General features: G+C 42.2%; 1 protein-coding gene and 1 long non-coding RNA gene across 4 annotated transcripts in view; one reads left to right on the plus strand and one right to left on the minus strand.

Moving 5' to 3' along the window:
* Positions 1-452: 452 nt before the first annotated feature.
* On the minus strand, positions 453-11,253 carry LOC132817048 (uncharacterized). Of its 2 annotated transcripts, none has more exons than XR_009644848.1 (3): positions 11,203-11,253; positions 3,930-4,018; positions 453-1,089 (listed from the first exon to the last, which is right to left on the minus strand). It is a non-coding gene; the product is annotated as an uncharacterized LOC132817048 (long non-coding RNA). The 2 variants fall into 2 exon arrangements; XR_009644847.1 differs by lacking the exon at positions 11,203-11,253 and adding an exon at positions 5,860-6,020.
* zeb2b (zinc finger E-box binding homeobox 2b) overlaps positions 5,885-17,206 on the plus strand; it is a 151,223-nt gene continuing 139,901 nt past the window's right edge. Inside the window, exons 1-2 of one of the 2 annotated variants that reach the window (XM_060827106.1) lie at positions 5,885-6,567; positions 8,850-9,003. In XM_060827106.1, coding sequence (XP_060683089.1) covers positions 8,931-9,003 — 73 coding nt within the window. In that variant the 5' untranslated portion in view covers positions 5,885-6,567; positions 8,850-8,930. Of the gene's footprint in view, positions 6,568-8,096; positions 8,326-8,849; positions 9,004-17,206 lie in introns of those variants that run through there. The other variant, XM_060827107.1, reaches the window with a different exon arrangement.

Genomic DNA, 17,206 nt, shown 5'->3' on the forward strand with positions numbered 1-17,206 from the left:
AAACACTGAGGAGACAGAATCTCAAAGTGATGAAAGTTGACATATGATCTTCAACAGCAATGGGACGAGGATGGTTAAGTAGCAGATAATACTGAAGGAAATAGAGTCTGGCAGTCTTTATAATGAAAAGTGTTTTGGATTGGACACTTAGCTGGAAGTCCAATTTGACACTGAAACTGCAAATAGTGTTCTTTAATCTAAGGTAGAAGTCAGGGTTTAGAATAAGTGACCTGAATGTCTGGTGAGTGCCAAAGATAATGGCTTTGAACTTGCCATTATTCAACTGGAAGAAGCTACCGTGGGCAAGAAACTCAATGGTGCTGTATCAATTTTGTATTTAATAAGTAGACTCCTAAGCATCCAATCGGGTGGTCATGAAGCATATACTCTGCGTTTTGGAATTACATCACACAATATACCAGATGTCCAGAACTTTAGCCTGAAACATCTCCTTTGCATATGTTAATGCTTGTTTGAGGTGCACATTGTAATACTGGGATGTTCTGAATATCCTGATGAAGGGCTTTTGCCCGAAACATCAATTTTCCTGCTCCTCGGATGCACTCCCCTGTCCTGAATATAGCCAGTAAACATATATGAGAGATTTTAATTGAATTTATTGTCACGGATACCGAGGCACAGTGAAAAGTTTTGTCTTGCGAGCAATATAGGCAGATCACATAGTTAAGTAACATAGATAAGTAAATAATAGGTAAACAGTGACAAAAGCAAAAGTGCAGATTCAGGTAAATGTTAAGAGATTGTGAGTCTAATCATTACTCTAAAAACAGCAAAATAGAAACTGTTACAAAATCGGCTGGTGTTTGTGTTCAGGCTTCTGTATCTTCTCCCCGATGGTAGAGGTTGTAGAAAAGCATTGCCAGGGTGGGATGGATCTTTGAGAATGCTAGGGGCCTTTCCTTGACAACAGTCCTGATAGATGGATTCTATAGATGGGAGGTTGGCCTTTGTAATTGTCCGGGCCGAGATTAGGATAGATCCAGGTTTAATTGCTCGTCACTGCTGAGTGCACAGGCCTTTAGCTAGGATCTTTGTGGGAATACCACAAGCCTTCTCAGTGTCCTAGGCCTGGAAAGGAAAGCATTAGACAAGGTTTCATAATTTTAAGTGTTCTTTAGTGCCCTGAAGGGCTTCAATAAGGACACCAACAAGGTTAACTATGTTTTTCTCCACAGTTAAATAGATTCACAGTCCAGACTCATAAATGAAATATGGCCATTTAGGTGTGGTGCCAGAGTACTACTGATGCTCACAGAACTGTGTCCAGAATATGTTTCATCCTTCTGAAAAGAGAGGAAACCTGTGGTGGTAAGTGCTGGTGGGAATGTATTTTTATAAATTCTGTCAAAGTGGTGAATTTTAGAAACAGTTATGCCACAAGGTTTAATTTGGCAGAACCGTACAAAATGACAATAGCAAGTACAATGTTTGCATTCTGTACATTTACATAGATAAGAGGCACAAAGGTGCAATTTGTCACTTCAGTTAACCATTTCTGCATTCAATCAAATATTGATTGAAATATCTCACATAAATTATAGCTAACCACTTCATCTTGGGAGGTTTGAGGGAGTGGGAAACTGTTGCTAAGAAGCTGGGACTAATTAACTAGCTACAGATTTGCCTTCAACAACTGAGTGGCATAGAGTGAGATCAACAAAGAGCTTCCCAAATGCTACTGTTTTTCACCTCTATTTGTAAATCTATGCCTGCCTTATGACCCTTCCTGTCTATATGAACTGACACCAATCTTACATTGACCCAGATGGGCCCAGAAACAGCTTTTAAAAGCAATACCGGTGCTTTCATTGCCGACAAGGATTTTGACCACTTTTGTATTTCAACTGGGACTCCTAACATTCATAAAATGTGAATCAACAAATACACGTTGTTTTCAGTGTCAGTAAGAATTTACTTTTTAGATACCAAGTCAAATTTAGGTTAATTTGTTTTGTGAAAAGAACTCTTATGTTATCTTCTCAAGCCTGCTGAATTGAAGAGTGCACATTTTCAACATGTTCTCACAGATTGTTTTTATAAATTTGTATCAAATACAGTGACATGCCTCACAGATTGTATTGTACTGTTTACAATAATCTGCTGCATATATGCAAAGTGGGCAATTGCCAAAAAAAGGTACTTTGTAATATAGAGTTCTTAAAGGAAAAGACCATTTGAAGCAAAATTCCTTCAGATTGCCCTAAATTAATGGTACTGAATAAAATTATCCAGATTAACGCTGTCGTTATTTGGATCATTGGCAGCTTTGGTCCAAAACTGAAATAAATGGGGGCTTCACACATTAGGGATCACATTTTACTGAATTGGATTTGGGCTGTGGCTGCTGCAGTCAACAATCATTTCACTTGGATTCCAAACTGGCTCCTGATCTTAGGTTTTCTACCAACCCCTGGAAGTTAAAAGAATTTTGCAAATGTTCATCCCAGTCGCAAAGCACATAATGCAGAACAACATGTCAATCAAAAAACTATAACAAAGGCTGAATAAAGGTGTCATAATTGATTCAGCAGATGAATAGAAAAGTGGATAATTGCAAAATAAATTTATAAAGTGCCACTGCAAATTGCATGGCTTCATTGGCAGAGGGAAAGTGAACAAGGAAAATGGACAAATCCTTATAGAACCTAATGGGTTCAGTGAGCAGAGACAGTAAGTAAAACTAACAAAAATACCAAGAGACCTAGTACACATATTTCACAAGAAGACAATAAATTGGCTCAAGGCACTAGTTTGGCTGCCATGAGGATATTATATAATGCTGCTCACTGTACCACGACAAGGATATCTATGCATCAGGAATGATCATGAAATGGAAAACCCAACTGTTAACTAGCTTTGACATTTGAATTGTAAGAAGAAATGGAATACCCTGGGATGACTTATTTTGAAAAACAGAAGGCTCAAATAAGTTATTCAATAGTGTTAAAGGGATAGTTAATGTGAGGATTAATATTATGTTTGACATTGCTACAAATGCTAGACCCAGGGAACATAAGCTCAGGTTTAGAAGATGCAATTTGCAAAGAGCTTAGAACAATATCTTTTACACAGCAAGTGAGGAACATGTGAAGTGGACTATGGAATAGAGGAAGAGTGTGTGAGAATATATAAGAAGGAATGGGATGAATATTTGAGAGTGATTAATTATATGGTATTAGTATTTAGGATCAGTCAGATGATGTGCAGAACTTTTGTATGTTTCTATGAATGGAAACATCACTATCAGTATTCCTTTTAAAAATAAATAACTCAAAAGAATGTGCTTAATGACACTCACAGAAAAAGCAAAGGTCATTCAGGAATGAACTATTTTATAGGCTAACTTGTACTCTCATTTTGTCTTTTCTTTTAACATGTGTTGTACATACATTAGATGTCTTAATAATAATTTAAAAACCAATATCACCTAAATATCAGACTTCTTTTTAATAAAACACTTCAATATGTTTGTTTTGCTATTTTTTCTCCTCTCCTAAACATCTTGATGGGAACAGTTCCTCATACACTCCCAGCCCTGCAGTATCTCCCTTAAGTGATCATTATTCTTACACATGTCTTGGCAGTGTCAGAAACCATGCGGCCACAAGGAACATCAATCAACCCAAGCCCTGCCCTCACCTGATGAACACTCATGGCCACTCTATAGTGGATGTTATGAACTTCGGCTGATTTTCCATTCTTTTAGCCAGGAGCACTAAAACCAATTACAATTGCCACCTTAGCTGAGATCATTTAATTGGCATTAATCATAACTGTAACCTTCCTTGTCTGTATGATCTAACTAATAACTGGGTAGACTTGAAAGTGATTAGAGGAATTCATTCTAATACTTGCAAAAGTATATGTGGAAATTGAAACATTGCAGAAATGCCATTTTATGACTGTACCTTTGCTGATGTTAAATCAAGTCCTTCATCCTGTCAGATCAATAAACCTCTCGACAAGAGTTTCCACAATTAGGTCATCGGTCTACCATCTAAATGAAAAATAATGCACAAGTACAGCAACAGAACCCGTCTGAAAAACATATTTTAAGTGAATCACTAGTCTCTTTAGTCATTAGATTTTTAAACCAGGGCAAACTCTAAGTTAAATAAAGATCATTAGAATTATGCTCAAGGGAAATCAGACGACTTTCTACTCATGGGATGACACCCAACGTTTGTTTTTGCATTTACTGAATCTTGCACAATTTATCATTTTATAAACTTTGTCTTGCTGGAAATAGTGGTTTTTTTTGAAGAATACTGTCTAAGGCAATATGTTTGTTCACCACCATCACTACTCTCCAAACTCTCAGAAAACAAAAGCATTTGCAATATGCATCAAAAGGCAAATTCATTTTAAAGAGGTGCATATAGAGAGAATTTATTCCAAGTGAAAAGAAGCAATTTGAACCTGGTAAGCGAGTGAGGCAAGTGCTTGACTCCATTTTCACCACTTTATGTCTATTCTGGGTATTCTTTAATATTATTATGTTGCAATGTTAAGAAAAATGATTTATCAAACTTTTGTATTAAAAAAAAAGTGACTTCTGGCCCCAGTACTGGATAAACTTTTGGCAGTGAGCACAGAACTTCCCTCAGACAGGAATGGAAGAGATTTTGCTGTGAAATTCCATGAACTCGGTTTACATTTCGACAGAATCCCCCTTAACCAGGTCATTTTGTTCAAACAATTTATAACTCCAGTCGTTTATAACGAAGCAGCTTGTGCTACCTTTAACCGTTGATGTTGAAATAATTACAGGAGTTAAAAAGAGACATCTCGGGAATCAAGACTTTTCTACATCTCTAGGGAGCTCACTTACATTTCGTTACAGAAACCACAACATCTTATAAGTTGTACATGCTTAGGAAAAGACCTCAGCGCCCCTCCCATTCCTGCGATAATGAAGGACGGGCTTCGATGAATTATCAATGCGATTTATTATCACCCTCTGTCTGGTGATTGAAAACTTAATTAACCAAGCAGGAGTTAGCGACATGTCAGAACCGCTTGGGGCTGTGACGGAGCCAATGGTAGCATTGCGGAGGCTGAGCTTTTTTTGGACCAACGGTGAGAAGCAGATATTCGGACAAGTACAACTGGTGCATAAAAGTAGGGGGAAAGCGCACAGACACAGTGGCGCGGATAAACGCACATAAGCACTTACAAACATAAGGCATTTAGCAACCACACCCCATAAACCCAAATCTATGCGCTGCCTCATCCTAACAACCTCACGAAATCCATCTTTGTGGGTCGTGGTTAAGTTAAAACCAGGTATTCTTTTATTTCCCACGAGAACTTCATCAACTTAACGCGTTAACCCTTTGGCCGCCAGTGCGTTTCACCCCATCGAAAGCATTCACTCCCCCAACCACCCCCCTAATTTTAGATCGGTTACTTGGGGTTAGAGGGTCAGAACAGTGACTTGAATAATCTGAAGAGTTTGCTGTTTCAAGCTTTATCCTCAAAGGTCGAAGTAATTAAATGGCAAATCACAAGGCACTGGAAGAGAAAAATCTACAGGGGCCATTCCTAAAAAGACGAGAGGACATGATGCTCCCGTGTTTTGTTTGAAAAAAAACCAGAAGTTCCCACGGTAGAAACCCATAAAAGTTTTGGGGTTGTTTCGAGTGACACATTCTGTAGGGTCAGTGACGAGCTGAAAAGTTAGGGATTTCAGGATTCGGAGGGAGTTAGCCAAACAAAAAGACGCGAGCTGCCAAACTTTCGGCTAAATAATAAATGTCATTGAAATAAACATGACGGTGTATGTGTGTTTGGGGCGGGGGGGTGGAAGGGTGATGTGAAAAATAACAAGAATCAAACCCAGGACTGATCCGAACGGCAGCCTCATCTGGTGAACATAGCGATACATCCAGGTCTCCTGCTGCCTAGCCTGTGTGTATTGAATAGGAGTTGGAAAGGGCTGGAGTTTTTTGCCTTGAGTCATTGAGCAGCGCGGGGCTGTGTGATCAGGACATTCAGATACATGTAACCCTGTAAGAATGCCATTTCAGGATTACGTCGAGCGAGGGAGAGAGAGGCAACTGCATTTCCACTGGCCACCAGCCTTCCCCTTGCCCCGTCCTCTCTGCTGATGGCTGTGAATTGAAAAGGTAATTTAATCCAGATTCGGACTGGACACTCAGAGGGAGAGAGAGGGAGAAAAATGTTTGAAAACGTCACATCTACCGATGATCACGTTTACGGATCTTCAATTATCCCTTACCACGAAGATAGGTGGCGTGCGTTTCTGGGGCCGCACTTCAGGGACTCTCTTTATAGAAAAATGTCATTCCAACAAGCGGAACACGTCAGTTCGTCCACAGGTTGTGTTTCCTGGTGTGAGAGACAACGGAGCGATCAGTTCTAACCTGCACAGCAGGAATAACGGTCCTTCCTCAAGTCTTTAAAGGTTTCTTTTTTCCCCCTTTCCGTTTAAACAAAAATCTCGCCTTGATCTTCATGTTCCTTCATCTGCACGCTGTCGACCTCCCAACAGTCTTACCAAACAACAGAGCCAGGACAGAGCAGGTATTTTAAACATTTATCAATCTGTCTGTATTTACAGATTTAGATTTTGTGCGCAGGTATTGTTGTGCGAGTGGAAATGAACTTTAGAGAATCTTTTTTTCAGCAGAACCCTCTCCGATCCTGCCTGCATTTTAGGCGCAAAACTTTGTTCAAGTACCTGACATCCAGGTGTTAGAAAAAAAAAGGTGCCGAAGGGGGCAAAATGAGGCATGTCCGTCAGCTGCTGTGAATCCTCGCGCTAAAACGTCAGTTTTATTTTTATTTTTCCCCCAGCACGCGTGTGTTTCTCGTTTGGTGATTTTCATGTTGTTATTTTTAGTGAGCACTGGGTTATTCAAAGGAACCGTTACCTGCTGCGACAGTGACTTACAATGTGCCTCCCCCCTCGTTGCAGTTCCAATGTAAAGACGGAAATTTCGAGGGATTTGACAAGATCGATAGATTTTTCTCAATTCTGGAAGACTGGTTTAAGAACAGGAGGCACGTTTTGTAACTACACAACCGAGTGAAACAGTCCGGGTCCCCAGTTCGCTGTGAATGCAATTGTTGCCAAAACTTTGAATCGTATTTTGAACTAAGTGGTGCTTCCACTTTTTTTTAAAAAAAAGAAATGTGTCTTGGGCTGTCAGTTTTAAGGAAAGGAAAACAGCAAACTTCTGGGGTGGGGGGTGAGGGAAGGTGGTGGCGGCTAACAAAATTCAGTCCGGATTGCAAAAGAAAAGTGAAAGGTGGGGTTCGTGTTGGAGGCGACTTTGAGACTGAAGTCTGTAGTGCTCAGAATTCAGGGGAGCGGGTGATATTTCTAGTTTGCTTCATTGTGTAGGAGCAGCCGCAATTGTTTATTTCCCCCTTTCACTCAAATAAGTAAAAAAGAAAGTGCAGTTGTGTGTGGCACACTGATGGCATTTTTCACTATGACATGCTTGGTCGCTTGTGTGACTTTATTACATAAGCTTAGTCAGACTGGCCATTTTTTTGAGTGATCTTATGCTCTTTGTTGCTGTGTGCGTTTTCTGTTTAAATTATGTGGATTGCGGTCGGACTTTGATCCCTACAAGGAGCAGGAGTAAATATCTGCACATTGAACGTACAGTTGGTGTGCGCTGTCCGCTTGTTTGATGCTTTTTTTTTGGACCCGCGCCTGGACTGCCCCCCCTCCCCTCCCCCGCCCCCCATTTTTCGTTTCGGTTTGAATTCACAACAAAACGTTTATAAAATGATCATTTCCTGCCCTGGTCCGCCTGGCGTAAATCAGTTGTGTGTGTGTCCTTTCTAATTTTTTTTTGAAAAAAAAGGGACATCTGTAAATTTGGGGGAATTACCACAGTCATGTCATATTACAGTTACACTCCGTCTACACGAGCCGGAATCACCTTTAATCATCGCGGGCGTTTGATGCTTTGCGTTTTGTGTGTGCGTGTGTGGAGTGAGGATTTGTAATAGTTGTGTGTGTTTTTTTAAAGGGGGTGTTGTTGAAAAAGTAAATAAAAAGAGGCAAAAGTGTAAATTCCAGAGAGGGCGGAAATGAATAGATTGACACCGAGTCTGATCTCAGCCGGCACCGTTAGTTTGCCTTCAACACCTCAGTTGCAAACGTTGCTGTAGTTTAACGATCGCACGTTTCCTACAGTCAGGAGGAATAAAAATCAAACAATTTTTTTCTTCCTCTGGAAGTCCTGCGAAGCAATTCAATGCCGGTCCTCACGCCCAACGAACGGTACCATCAGGCGCCTTGCTTTCCGACTCTTCCCCCATCTCGTAAGTCAGCGTGTCCCCCCACCCCCCCCTTCTCACCGTCAAACAAAAGAGTAAAAAAGTCAACAAGAAAACAAACCCCTGGAGGTTGGAGTGGTTGGGAGGGGAAGGGGGGAGCGAGAGGAGGAAACAATCGCCTTGTTTTGTCTTTTTTTTTATATTAAAAAAAACACGAAATAGAAACAGATAACAGTGGTCTGAGCGTCAGCTGTCTTCACGGATAGACTGAGGCACTCCACTCCAGTGCAGTTGGCCCCCAGTTGGTGAAGGTTTTCGGGGATAAAGTCAGGGCTGAGAGTGAACGGTGTGCGTGTGGAGCAGGGAGAGAGGTGCCCGCTTGTGGGATCACTGAAGCCCAAGTCCGCACAGAGCGCTGGTGGCCGGGCTCTGCCTTATTTCGCGGGCAGTATTTAAATGAGTACCGTAAAACACATTGTTGGCGTGTATGTTTTGTAAACGCTCCCTCTTTTTTTCTCCTTCCCTTTCTCTCTCTCTCTCTCTCTCTGTCTCTATCTCCCCCTCCGAAGGACCGTAAAGCGTCGTGAAAAGAGCCGGGGAGGGGGGGACGAGCCGATGCCGAGTCCTGGAATCTGATCAGACTCTTATCAATGAAGCAGCAGATCATGGCGGATGGCCCCAGGTGTAAGAGGCGAAAACAAGCCAACCCCAGGAGGAAAAACGGTAGGAGAGAGCACCTTTCCTTTGCTACCATCGCCTCCCGCACAAAGTTAACCTCAGATTGTGAAGAGCGGCTGTATTTTCCCCCCTCTGTGTAATGTTGATTGACTTTGAAAAGACACCCCCACTTCTAGCTCCACCACACACCCCAGTGAAAGTGGTGGATGTGTGTTGTGTGAAAGTTACTCCCGTCCCCTCTCTCTTTCTCCTTAATACTTGACTCGCCTACGGGAGGAAACCGTTATGTGCCTCTTTTGTTTGTTTTCCAAGCGATCGCTTATTTAGCTAAACTCTTTTCGATCAAAAAAAAAGGACGTGTCAGACTTTGGCAACACTTCAGTCTAACAGAACACACCTTACATACATATGTTTGTTAAATGTTTTCGTACTTGCTGTCCAAGCTTTCTCTCTCTCTCTCTCTCAGAGATGACTGCAACTTTTCTTTCAAAAATTATAACCCTCAAGGAGAGAAAATGACCGTCAGGCGAATTTTTTTTTTAAATGAGGAGATCTCTCACGTTTCTTTAGATTTTGTTTTGATGTGTCTGTGTGTGGTGCGGGGAAAGGGAGGGGAGGGGTGATACCGGGAGCGGAATAAAACGTTTCCCTTTTTGATACCTCGTCGTTTTGTGTGTGTGTGTGTGTGCGTTTGTCGCCCTTCACATTATTTAAAGCCTGTGTGTGTTTCGGGATCAGGCTTTGTTGATGCGTTTATTCATGTTTTCACCTCGCACTAGCTCAAATGTTATGCCGCCAGCTCGACATTTTGTGTGAACATTCATTTCATCTTGTGTTCCGTACTCTCCCCCCCCCCAAAGAAAAATGCACCCCCACCTTGATATGTTTGACTGGATCAGTAAATAAAGTGCCCTTTAACAATAGCAGAATAAAAAAGGCGAGCAATCGCGAGTTTCTATTTAAAGTACAGTTCACACCGACTGGACGAGAAGGCTGTGTATGTGTGTGTGTGTGAATGCTACCTTGCCCCCTAGATGCAGTCTGCTTTTTCCTCCTTTAGCAGATTAAACTTATTGATTTTCTCCTTTTTTTGTGTTGTAATATCAAGGCTTGAGTGTGAGTCTTTTCTCTCTCTTTCTCGCTCTCTGACTCTCCCTTTCTAAGTATTCCAAAAGCACGCTGCTGCTGTCAATAGTGGTTTTCCCCTTCTTTCTGCTGTTGTATGTACGTGTGTTCGTGTGTGTTCATAAAACATGGGAACATGAGATTACAAACCAATGTTAGGGGAGACAAATAAGGTAGGGTTGCTTTTTATACCAACGTGCTTTGAAGATCACTGGCTGGATCTCTGACGTGACTTCCAAGTTTTCTGGAGTATCTTGTTTTCTGGATATTTTTAACGGGATGATTTACTTTAACACTTTAATGCGCATCCTCCTTTTTTTCTACCCCACTCCCCTCCGTTCTGGTAGTTAGATGGGGGTTGCAGGTAAAAACGCTTTTCATTTTCTCCCGTGACATGCACACATCCAAATGTCTTTCCCCCGGGGAATAGCCTGCATTTATCATCGCTGACTGCAGGAGAAGATTTTTTTTTAAAAAAAGGCTCCCTCTACCACCCCCACCCCAAACCACCACCGCCGCCTTCTCTTGGAGTCATGGACAAGATGTCAGCTCCTTGCTTGTGCATCCGCTGATAGCAATATTTGAAGATGTTATCAGGGCGATATGCATTGCAGGAAAGAAGTGAGATGGGGGGGGGGGGGGTGTAGAGAGAAGAGAAGGAGGAGATGCTGGGCTGCGAGTGTGCGGCCAGGCAGGAGGGGAGTGAAAAAAAATACCAAGAGCAAAAAAAATCGAACAAAAGGCAGTGTCAGTTTCAGTCACAACCCAAGTCAGATGATTACTGACTCATCTGTAACTTTGAAACACTTTTACTTTAAGTGTTTTGTTTCAGGACTCGGGAGACCCGCGCTTACTTAATAATTTATACTTTGGGTAACTTTGATTTCCAGTTAGATCAAAGGAAATCAAATTTCTTTTTAGCAAGTGGAATTGATGTGCATGTAGCAATTTCACAACTGGCAGTCGATCGCCGATGTTCAGGGTGTATTTACTCGAGTGGAGAGGGTGACAAAACTGTCCTTGTTGTTTTGGTTAACCCTTTGCACACTAATGTTTTGTTAGGGTCCCCCCCCCCCCCCCCCCACCCCACAGCCTCTCACCCCCGCGCCCCTCACATACCTCATCACCTTAACTCACACCACACACGCACACACAGGTCCCGTTTGTGACACTCCCTGGGAATGCTAGCGTTCTGTTGAGAGAGAGAGAGAGAACCCTTTTGTTAATTGCAGAAATAATGTCCGCAATGTTTAATGATGAGGTTGAGCCGCCTGTTCCACCACCCACACTAAGCCTTTTGGTCATTGTATTTTTTTAAAATTTATTTTCTTATTGGTGACCCATCCGGCGGTCTGGTCACTTCTGCTGAAACAAAATGCCTTGAACTGCTAAAAGTTGGGTCAGGATCAGTGAGAAATTAACCAACTTCTCGAGGACTGTTTTAAAAGAAAAGTTTGGTCGTTGTTTCGAAGTGGGTTTCAGCTGCGAGTGATTGTACAAAATTGAGAAACCCCATTTAAATAAAGCCAGCCAACATTTTTAAAATTTCAAATCTGCCGAATCTGGGACAGTCTGATTGTTAGATATCCGTCGAGCCCGTTCTTGCCTTTGAAGAGGGAGAGAGAGAGAGAGAGTGAGAGGGGGAAAAAAAACTATCATGGGATTAACTGTTGTGGGCCGACACTGCTGTTTCTGTTGAGCGACGCTGAACAGTGAGCCTATCATCATGGTCGGCTGACCCAGTGTATGTCTCAGTTCAAGTTTCGTGAATCCGCCCAGCTGCAGCAAAAGAAATGCTTTAAGTTCTAAAATAACAGGAGGAAGAAGGAGGGTGAAATAGAAGGAGAGAAAGTCTCTCCAGATAACAAGAAAATAAACGTCACTGGTGGAGCCTTGTAAACCTTCAATAACGTCCAAACACTGTTGCAATACTTTCATCAGGTGTTGCAAGTAACAGCTAACTGTAAAAGCTACACTTGGTTGCCATTTGCAACCAGCCTGCTGACCAAATGTGAGGTGATTGGCCTTGATAGTAAATATTACATTTTATATCAAATATAGTAAAAGTGCAAAGCGGGCACAATAACAATCAACTGTCCGTTTTTTTTCAGATAATAAAACCATTCATTAGGATTGTGAAGATTTATCCCCCCCCCCCGCCCCCTCTACTTACCTCAGACCCCAGCAGTTATCCATCATCCGCTGTAAACACATTAGTAAAGGATCTTTCCTTTCTGTTAAGATGTATTGATCATTGTCAATAAAGGTACTTTGGAGGAACGGGTTAAAGCGAAGGGACTAGATGCTGCGAGCAGAGTTTTGTGTCTGCACTTATACTGAAGGTAAAAGATAGGCAGGCATTCATTTATGGCAACATTGCTTTCAAGATTTAACAAAGGCAAATTATTTCCAGTCCAAACATTTTACCCCGTTGTCATTAGTCCTGGCCTTGTAGGTGCGCTTTCGTTGATTGAGGAAGAAGAGAAGGCTTTCTAGGCTTCTTATTTTGATTTTTTAAAAAAAAACTGGCGTTCTTTTTCGCTCCTGGTGTCATTTCCCAGAAAGCGGCTTCCCAAGGTACATGCTATTTTGCGCCTGTCATCAAAGAACAGAGAGGAGAGGGAGAGAGCAGGTTTGCAGTGATCACAGACAATTGATTGTCAGGACTAATGTGTTTCATTTACATGTTTATAACGTCAATAGTGCTAGGGTGTCCACTGTACTATTCAGTCCACAATTCCACAAGGGTGCAATTGTCTGTGCGTCTATAACAGACACCTTTTCTGATGGGCTTTTAGTTGGCTCTTTTTTAGCCTGTTTTTTTTACATAAATAGCGGGGAGGGGGTTGGGGAGAGGGACTGAGTTAGACTGGCTGCTGTGGCATTACTGTTGATTTTTTTTTGCTTTATGCGTGTAACGTAATTAATAAAGATCACCCGACACTTAATTGCTGATGTTTGAGCAGATGCATACAGAATCTGTGGAAAAAGCTAAGCGAAATTTTAAAAACATAATCATACACGTTTCAGTAGAAATATATTTGGATCAATCCTATGGCCGTCAGAAAGTGTAATATTTTACAGGCTTTTCGAAAAAAATAACTTTGAAATGTAAAGGAAGTGTATCTTTGCATGTTGTTGTGGGAAGAGTTATTTATTTTGTTGTCTGAGAGTTCTGCCTAACGGGAAAATATGCACAGCAGAGGCACCGTTAGCTGAACTCTGACTCTGCGGTCTTTTGAATGCCTAAGGTATGATTTCACTTTCACTCACATCAATGGTGACCTGAATGCCTTTCATATCTGATCCGCCGTGTCTCTCCCAGTAAACATCCCCTGAGGGGAGAACAAAGAAAGAGCTGCTTCTTCTTAATCACAATTCAGCCCTTTCACCGCCAGTAGGCTAAATTTGCATTCGGCATCAAGAACAAGATGAAAAGAAAAGTGAGAGGATAAGAGAGAGGGGGGTGGAAGGGGAGAGAAAGAGAGAGAGAAAGGAGAGGAGGGTTTAGTGTCGAGGAAAATAGCTTAGGTGTTTGAGAGAGCTAACTGGGCTTTCCCTAGTTACAGCCTTACATGGCTCGCACTCTCTCCCCTGTCCGTGTAGCCTTGGCCTGCTTGACAGACAGACAGATAATGTTTCAGGATGGCATGCCGGTACTATTCGTGGCCAGTCGCTTGCAACACTTGAGCAGAACTGTCTAAAGGGGATCAAATTCCCACTCCCGAGTCTGCCGCGCCTGGGGTCAGGTGTACATCCTGAATACGCCTGCTACCCAACATGTTGTGTGTGTGTGTGTGGTTGTATGATACAGCCTCACAGTTCACCCATGGAGGGTGAGCGACAGGATTGTGTTCCCACGAAAGGAATAATATCTTTGACGGGTTTCTATTTTAGTTTCAGTTTAGTTTCAATTCATCAAGTATATTTCAGGTCTTTATTTAAAAAATGTAAAAAAAAATTATTCAGCACAAAAGTGGAGCTGGGCACGACATCCCACTATACAGAGCACTGTCATGTCAAGGCATTTTAGAGCTATTTAATCGGTGCAAGTGACAGCTTTAGATCAGTGACCACCTTTATCTCCAAATCCGTAGAAGTGCAGCAGCCTTTTCCGTTGGAAGTGAACCCTTAACGGGATGTGCGGGCTACCAACCAGAGATTTCGGATTCCGTTAATAAGCTGCAATTCGCAACAATTAGTTGGCTTGGTGAAATTAACAAGAAGAATGTAATTTCCCAAACAAGGGGGGGGGGGGGGCAGCGGAATTCGATTCCATCTCGTTTAAAGAGTAAAACTCGAAATTTTGTTTAGGGAACTATCCGTCACGCATTATTATTTATTTACCTTAGATGTTAAGGGACTGAAACAGTCTCCAAACGCAAGTTTAGTTTTGAAGTAGTTTCGAAGGGCGGTGCACTGTTTTCATGCTACTTACATTCTGGACGATTTCTTTAATGTTTTTTTGTTCAGGAGCATAAGGAGTGAGGGTAGTGGTCCTTTGCTGCCTGTTTTGCTGTTCTGACGTCCCCATGTCACCCTCCCTTCCAGCGACTGACAGATTTAACCAGGTTCACTTCAGCGCACACCTTCACACAGAACTTGGGGTGGGCAGTAAGTGAAGTAGGAAGCTGACTGCAATTTAAAACAAAACATTTCTGTGCGAGGCAGTTTTGCTAGGATCGCCCTTTGCCAGGCATGGGTTGATGTCTGCTCAGTCGCTCACAGACGCTTTAACCCCTGGGTAGGGCACTTTCTCAGGAGCTTCCCCTCTCTCTTGCCCTCAATGCCGGTGGAAGCCAGCAGAGGATAAAATTTACCGTGTTTCCAGAGGTTTCACTTTCCGTTCTCACTTGAAATAAAACGTCGCTCGTGAACTTCGTGTTTGAGGCATAGTGAGTTAAATAGAGTATGTGTCAGTGTGCTGGAGCAGCGTGGTAGTGTGAGAAAAGCAGAATGTTAACGTGAAAGGTGTTTCCTATCTTGTTAGAGCCGATGCTAAAACTGCAAACTCACCTGCCACAGAATCTGATGATTGGACGATACTGTGCAAGTTCCCTCGAAGATGATATGCTACTCTGCCCATCTCCTCTTTAAAGTCAGATTACAAAGAGATGAAAGGAGTTGAAAGTGAACATCGTGAAGCTTGATTACAAACATCCCGCGGTTCCTGCAGGGCTTGCTAGGAGCGTGTAGTACATTTCCAGTGGAGATTTGAAATCAATAAACTCGCAAAAGTCCGACTTGGACCTGAGTGAAGAGGTAGTACCGGTGAAGGGTTACCGCACTGGGGACAGCATGAGTTCACGTTGTCCCGTCCCAGCAGCTGGTGATGGGCGAACGCGGGATATCCCCCCCGGGAAATGCATTAGGCATCAGGAAGGTTAGTCCGGCGACGCCGCCTCTGCACAATTCCCAGCGGCTCGTTCAGAGAGGCGCTTACCTGGCCCCTGGGGGACGCAGGCGAGGGTCAGGAGAACAGAGGAAGGGCAAAGTGACTTTAACCACCAGAGAAGGCAGTGGGACACCACACCTCCCCCCAACCCACCTCAAAATAAAACCATAAACTAGTCTTAGAAAGGTAAGAATGTAGAGGGGATGCTGTCAGATCTTTGGGAATAAGCCAATTGCGGACCACTCGACAGAAAGCTCAGGCCACTCATAGGCAAAAAAGTCACTTCTGGACCTTGTGTGGACAGAGCCAGAGCTTTGGAAAATGTGTAATATCAAATCGTGCATAAAACGACTGAACAGTGATTCTTCCCATTAAGTGACAGCTTGCACAGGGCGTTTTCTAACACATTACCGGAACCAGAGGGAACAGTTACTGAAAAACAGATAACCATAAAACAACAAATTCCAAATACTAACAGAAAATACGATGCAGTATCGAACTAAGCCATGCTATGGCAGAAACAACTGTACACTGTATGTTTTTTTTCTGTGTGTGAATACTTCTGTATATGTTGGCAAAACTATTTTGGATGAAAAATGGAAATTGACAGAGCAAGTGCTGCCAGTGCAGTGAGCTTCTGTAGCCATCTCCTGCCCAGGGGTCTGTAGTGAAACACTAGTTTTGAGCTGTACTGGTGACATACGGCACTGTGTATTTGATTGTAAGGTGGAAGAGCACTTCTGGCAAGGTCATTGGCAGAGTGAACAATCAATAGCAGATCAGCAGATTAAGATATCATGACATCCAGAATCCAAGCCATTTATTTATTTATTAACATGAATCGGATACTTCATATACTCTGATCTAAACTTAATTTCAAAGCTGCTTTTTTTTCCCCCTCCTCAGTAAGCATTGCTCTCATCACCTGTGTTCTCTTTCTCCCACTAACAAAAACTTGGCCATGAGCTGGATGGGCAGTGTTTTGTCCTGAGGTACCTCTTACAATAGTGACTGTTGAAGATATGCGAAGTTATGACCAAAGGTGGCAACATTACTGTCCTTTGCTCAGTCCCTTGGGGTAATATCAACATATGACTCATATAAGAAAATTATTATGCTTGGAAATCAAACTTTTGTTTTTTATATATCTAAAATACTGGTTGACTCAATCTCTGTTCACTGTGAAGTGGTTTCATTTCAAACTCAATACATAAATGAAACATAAGAGGCATGTATTACAAGAGTTAGTTAATACCAGCAAAATCAAAGGAAAAGTTTCAAAGCAAGTTTTTATTTAAAGAACCAAATTCATGATGATGATATATGATGCATGAAAACTTGTAAAACCTAAAGGTTAACTGTTCAATACATGCTAATTGTAAATGTGTCAGCTCCTGGTGTCTTCTGCTGTTAAACTGTGGTGCTGACCAACACTTCCTCAGAGAGTAAGCGGTAAATGCAAAGAAAGATTAGCTACTACTCTCTTGAGCCCCTTTGTGCCTCTACGTGCAGTTGAGAGTTTACATGTAAACAGCCCTGTAATTGCAGAGGCAAGACTTTGGAATTCATTTGTTCTAGGATAGCAGCAGCCACTTATGCAATAAACAGCTTGGGCACATGTGCCTGTTTAATCTGAGGATATGCTCACCTGCGGCCGTACACAGACCGTTGAAGTTCAATAGACCATCATGTCTTCAAAGTGTCCACTGATATGGTAGTCTAAGTAAA

This window comes from Hemiscyllium ocellatum, chromosome 7 (genome assembly GCF_020745735.1).
Source record: "Hemiscyllium ocellatum isolate sHemOce1 chromosome 7, sHemOce1.pat.X.cur, whole genome shotgun sequence".
Taxonomy (NCBI): domain Eukaryota; kingdom Metazoa; phylum Chordata; class Chondrichthyes; order Orectolobiformes; family Hemiscylliidae; genus Hemiscyllium; species Hemiscyllium ocellatum.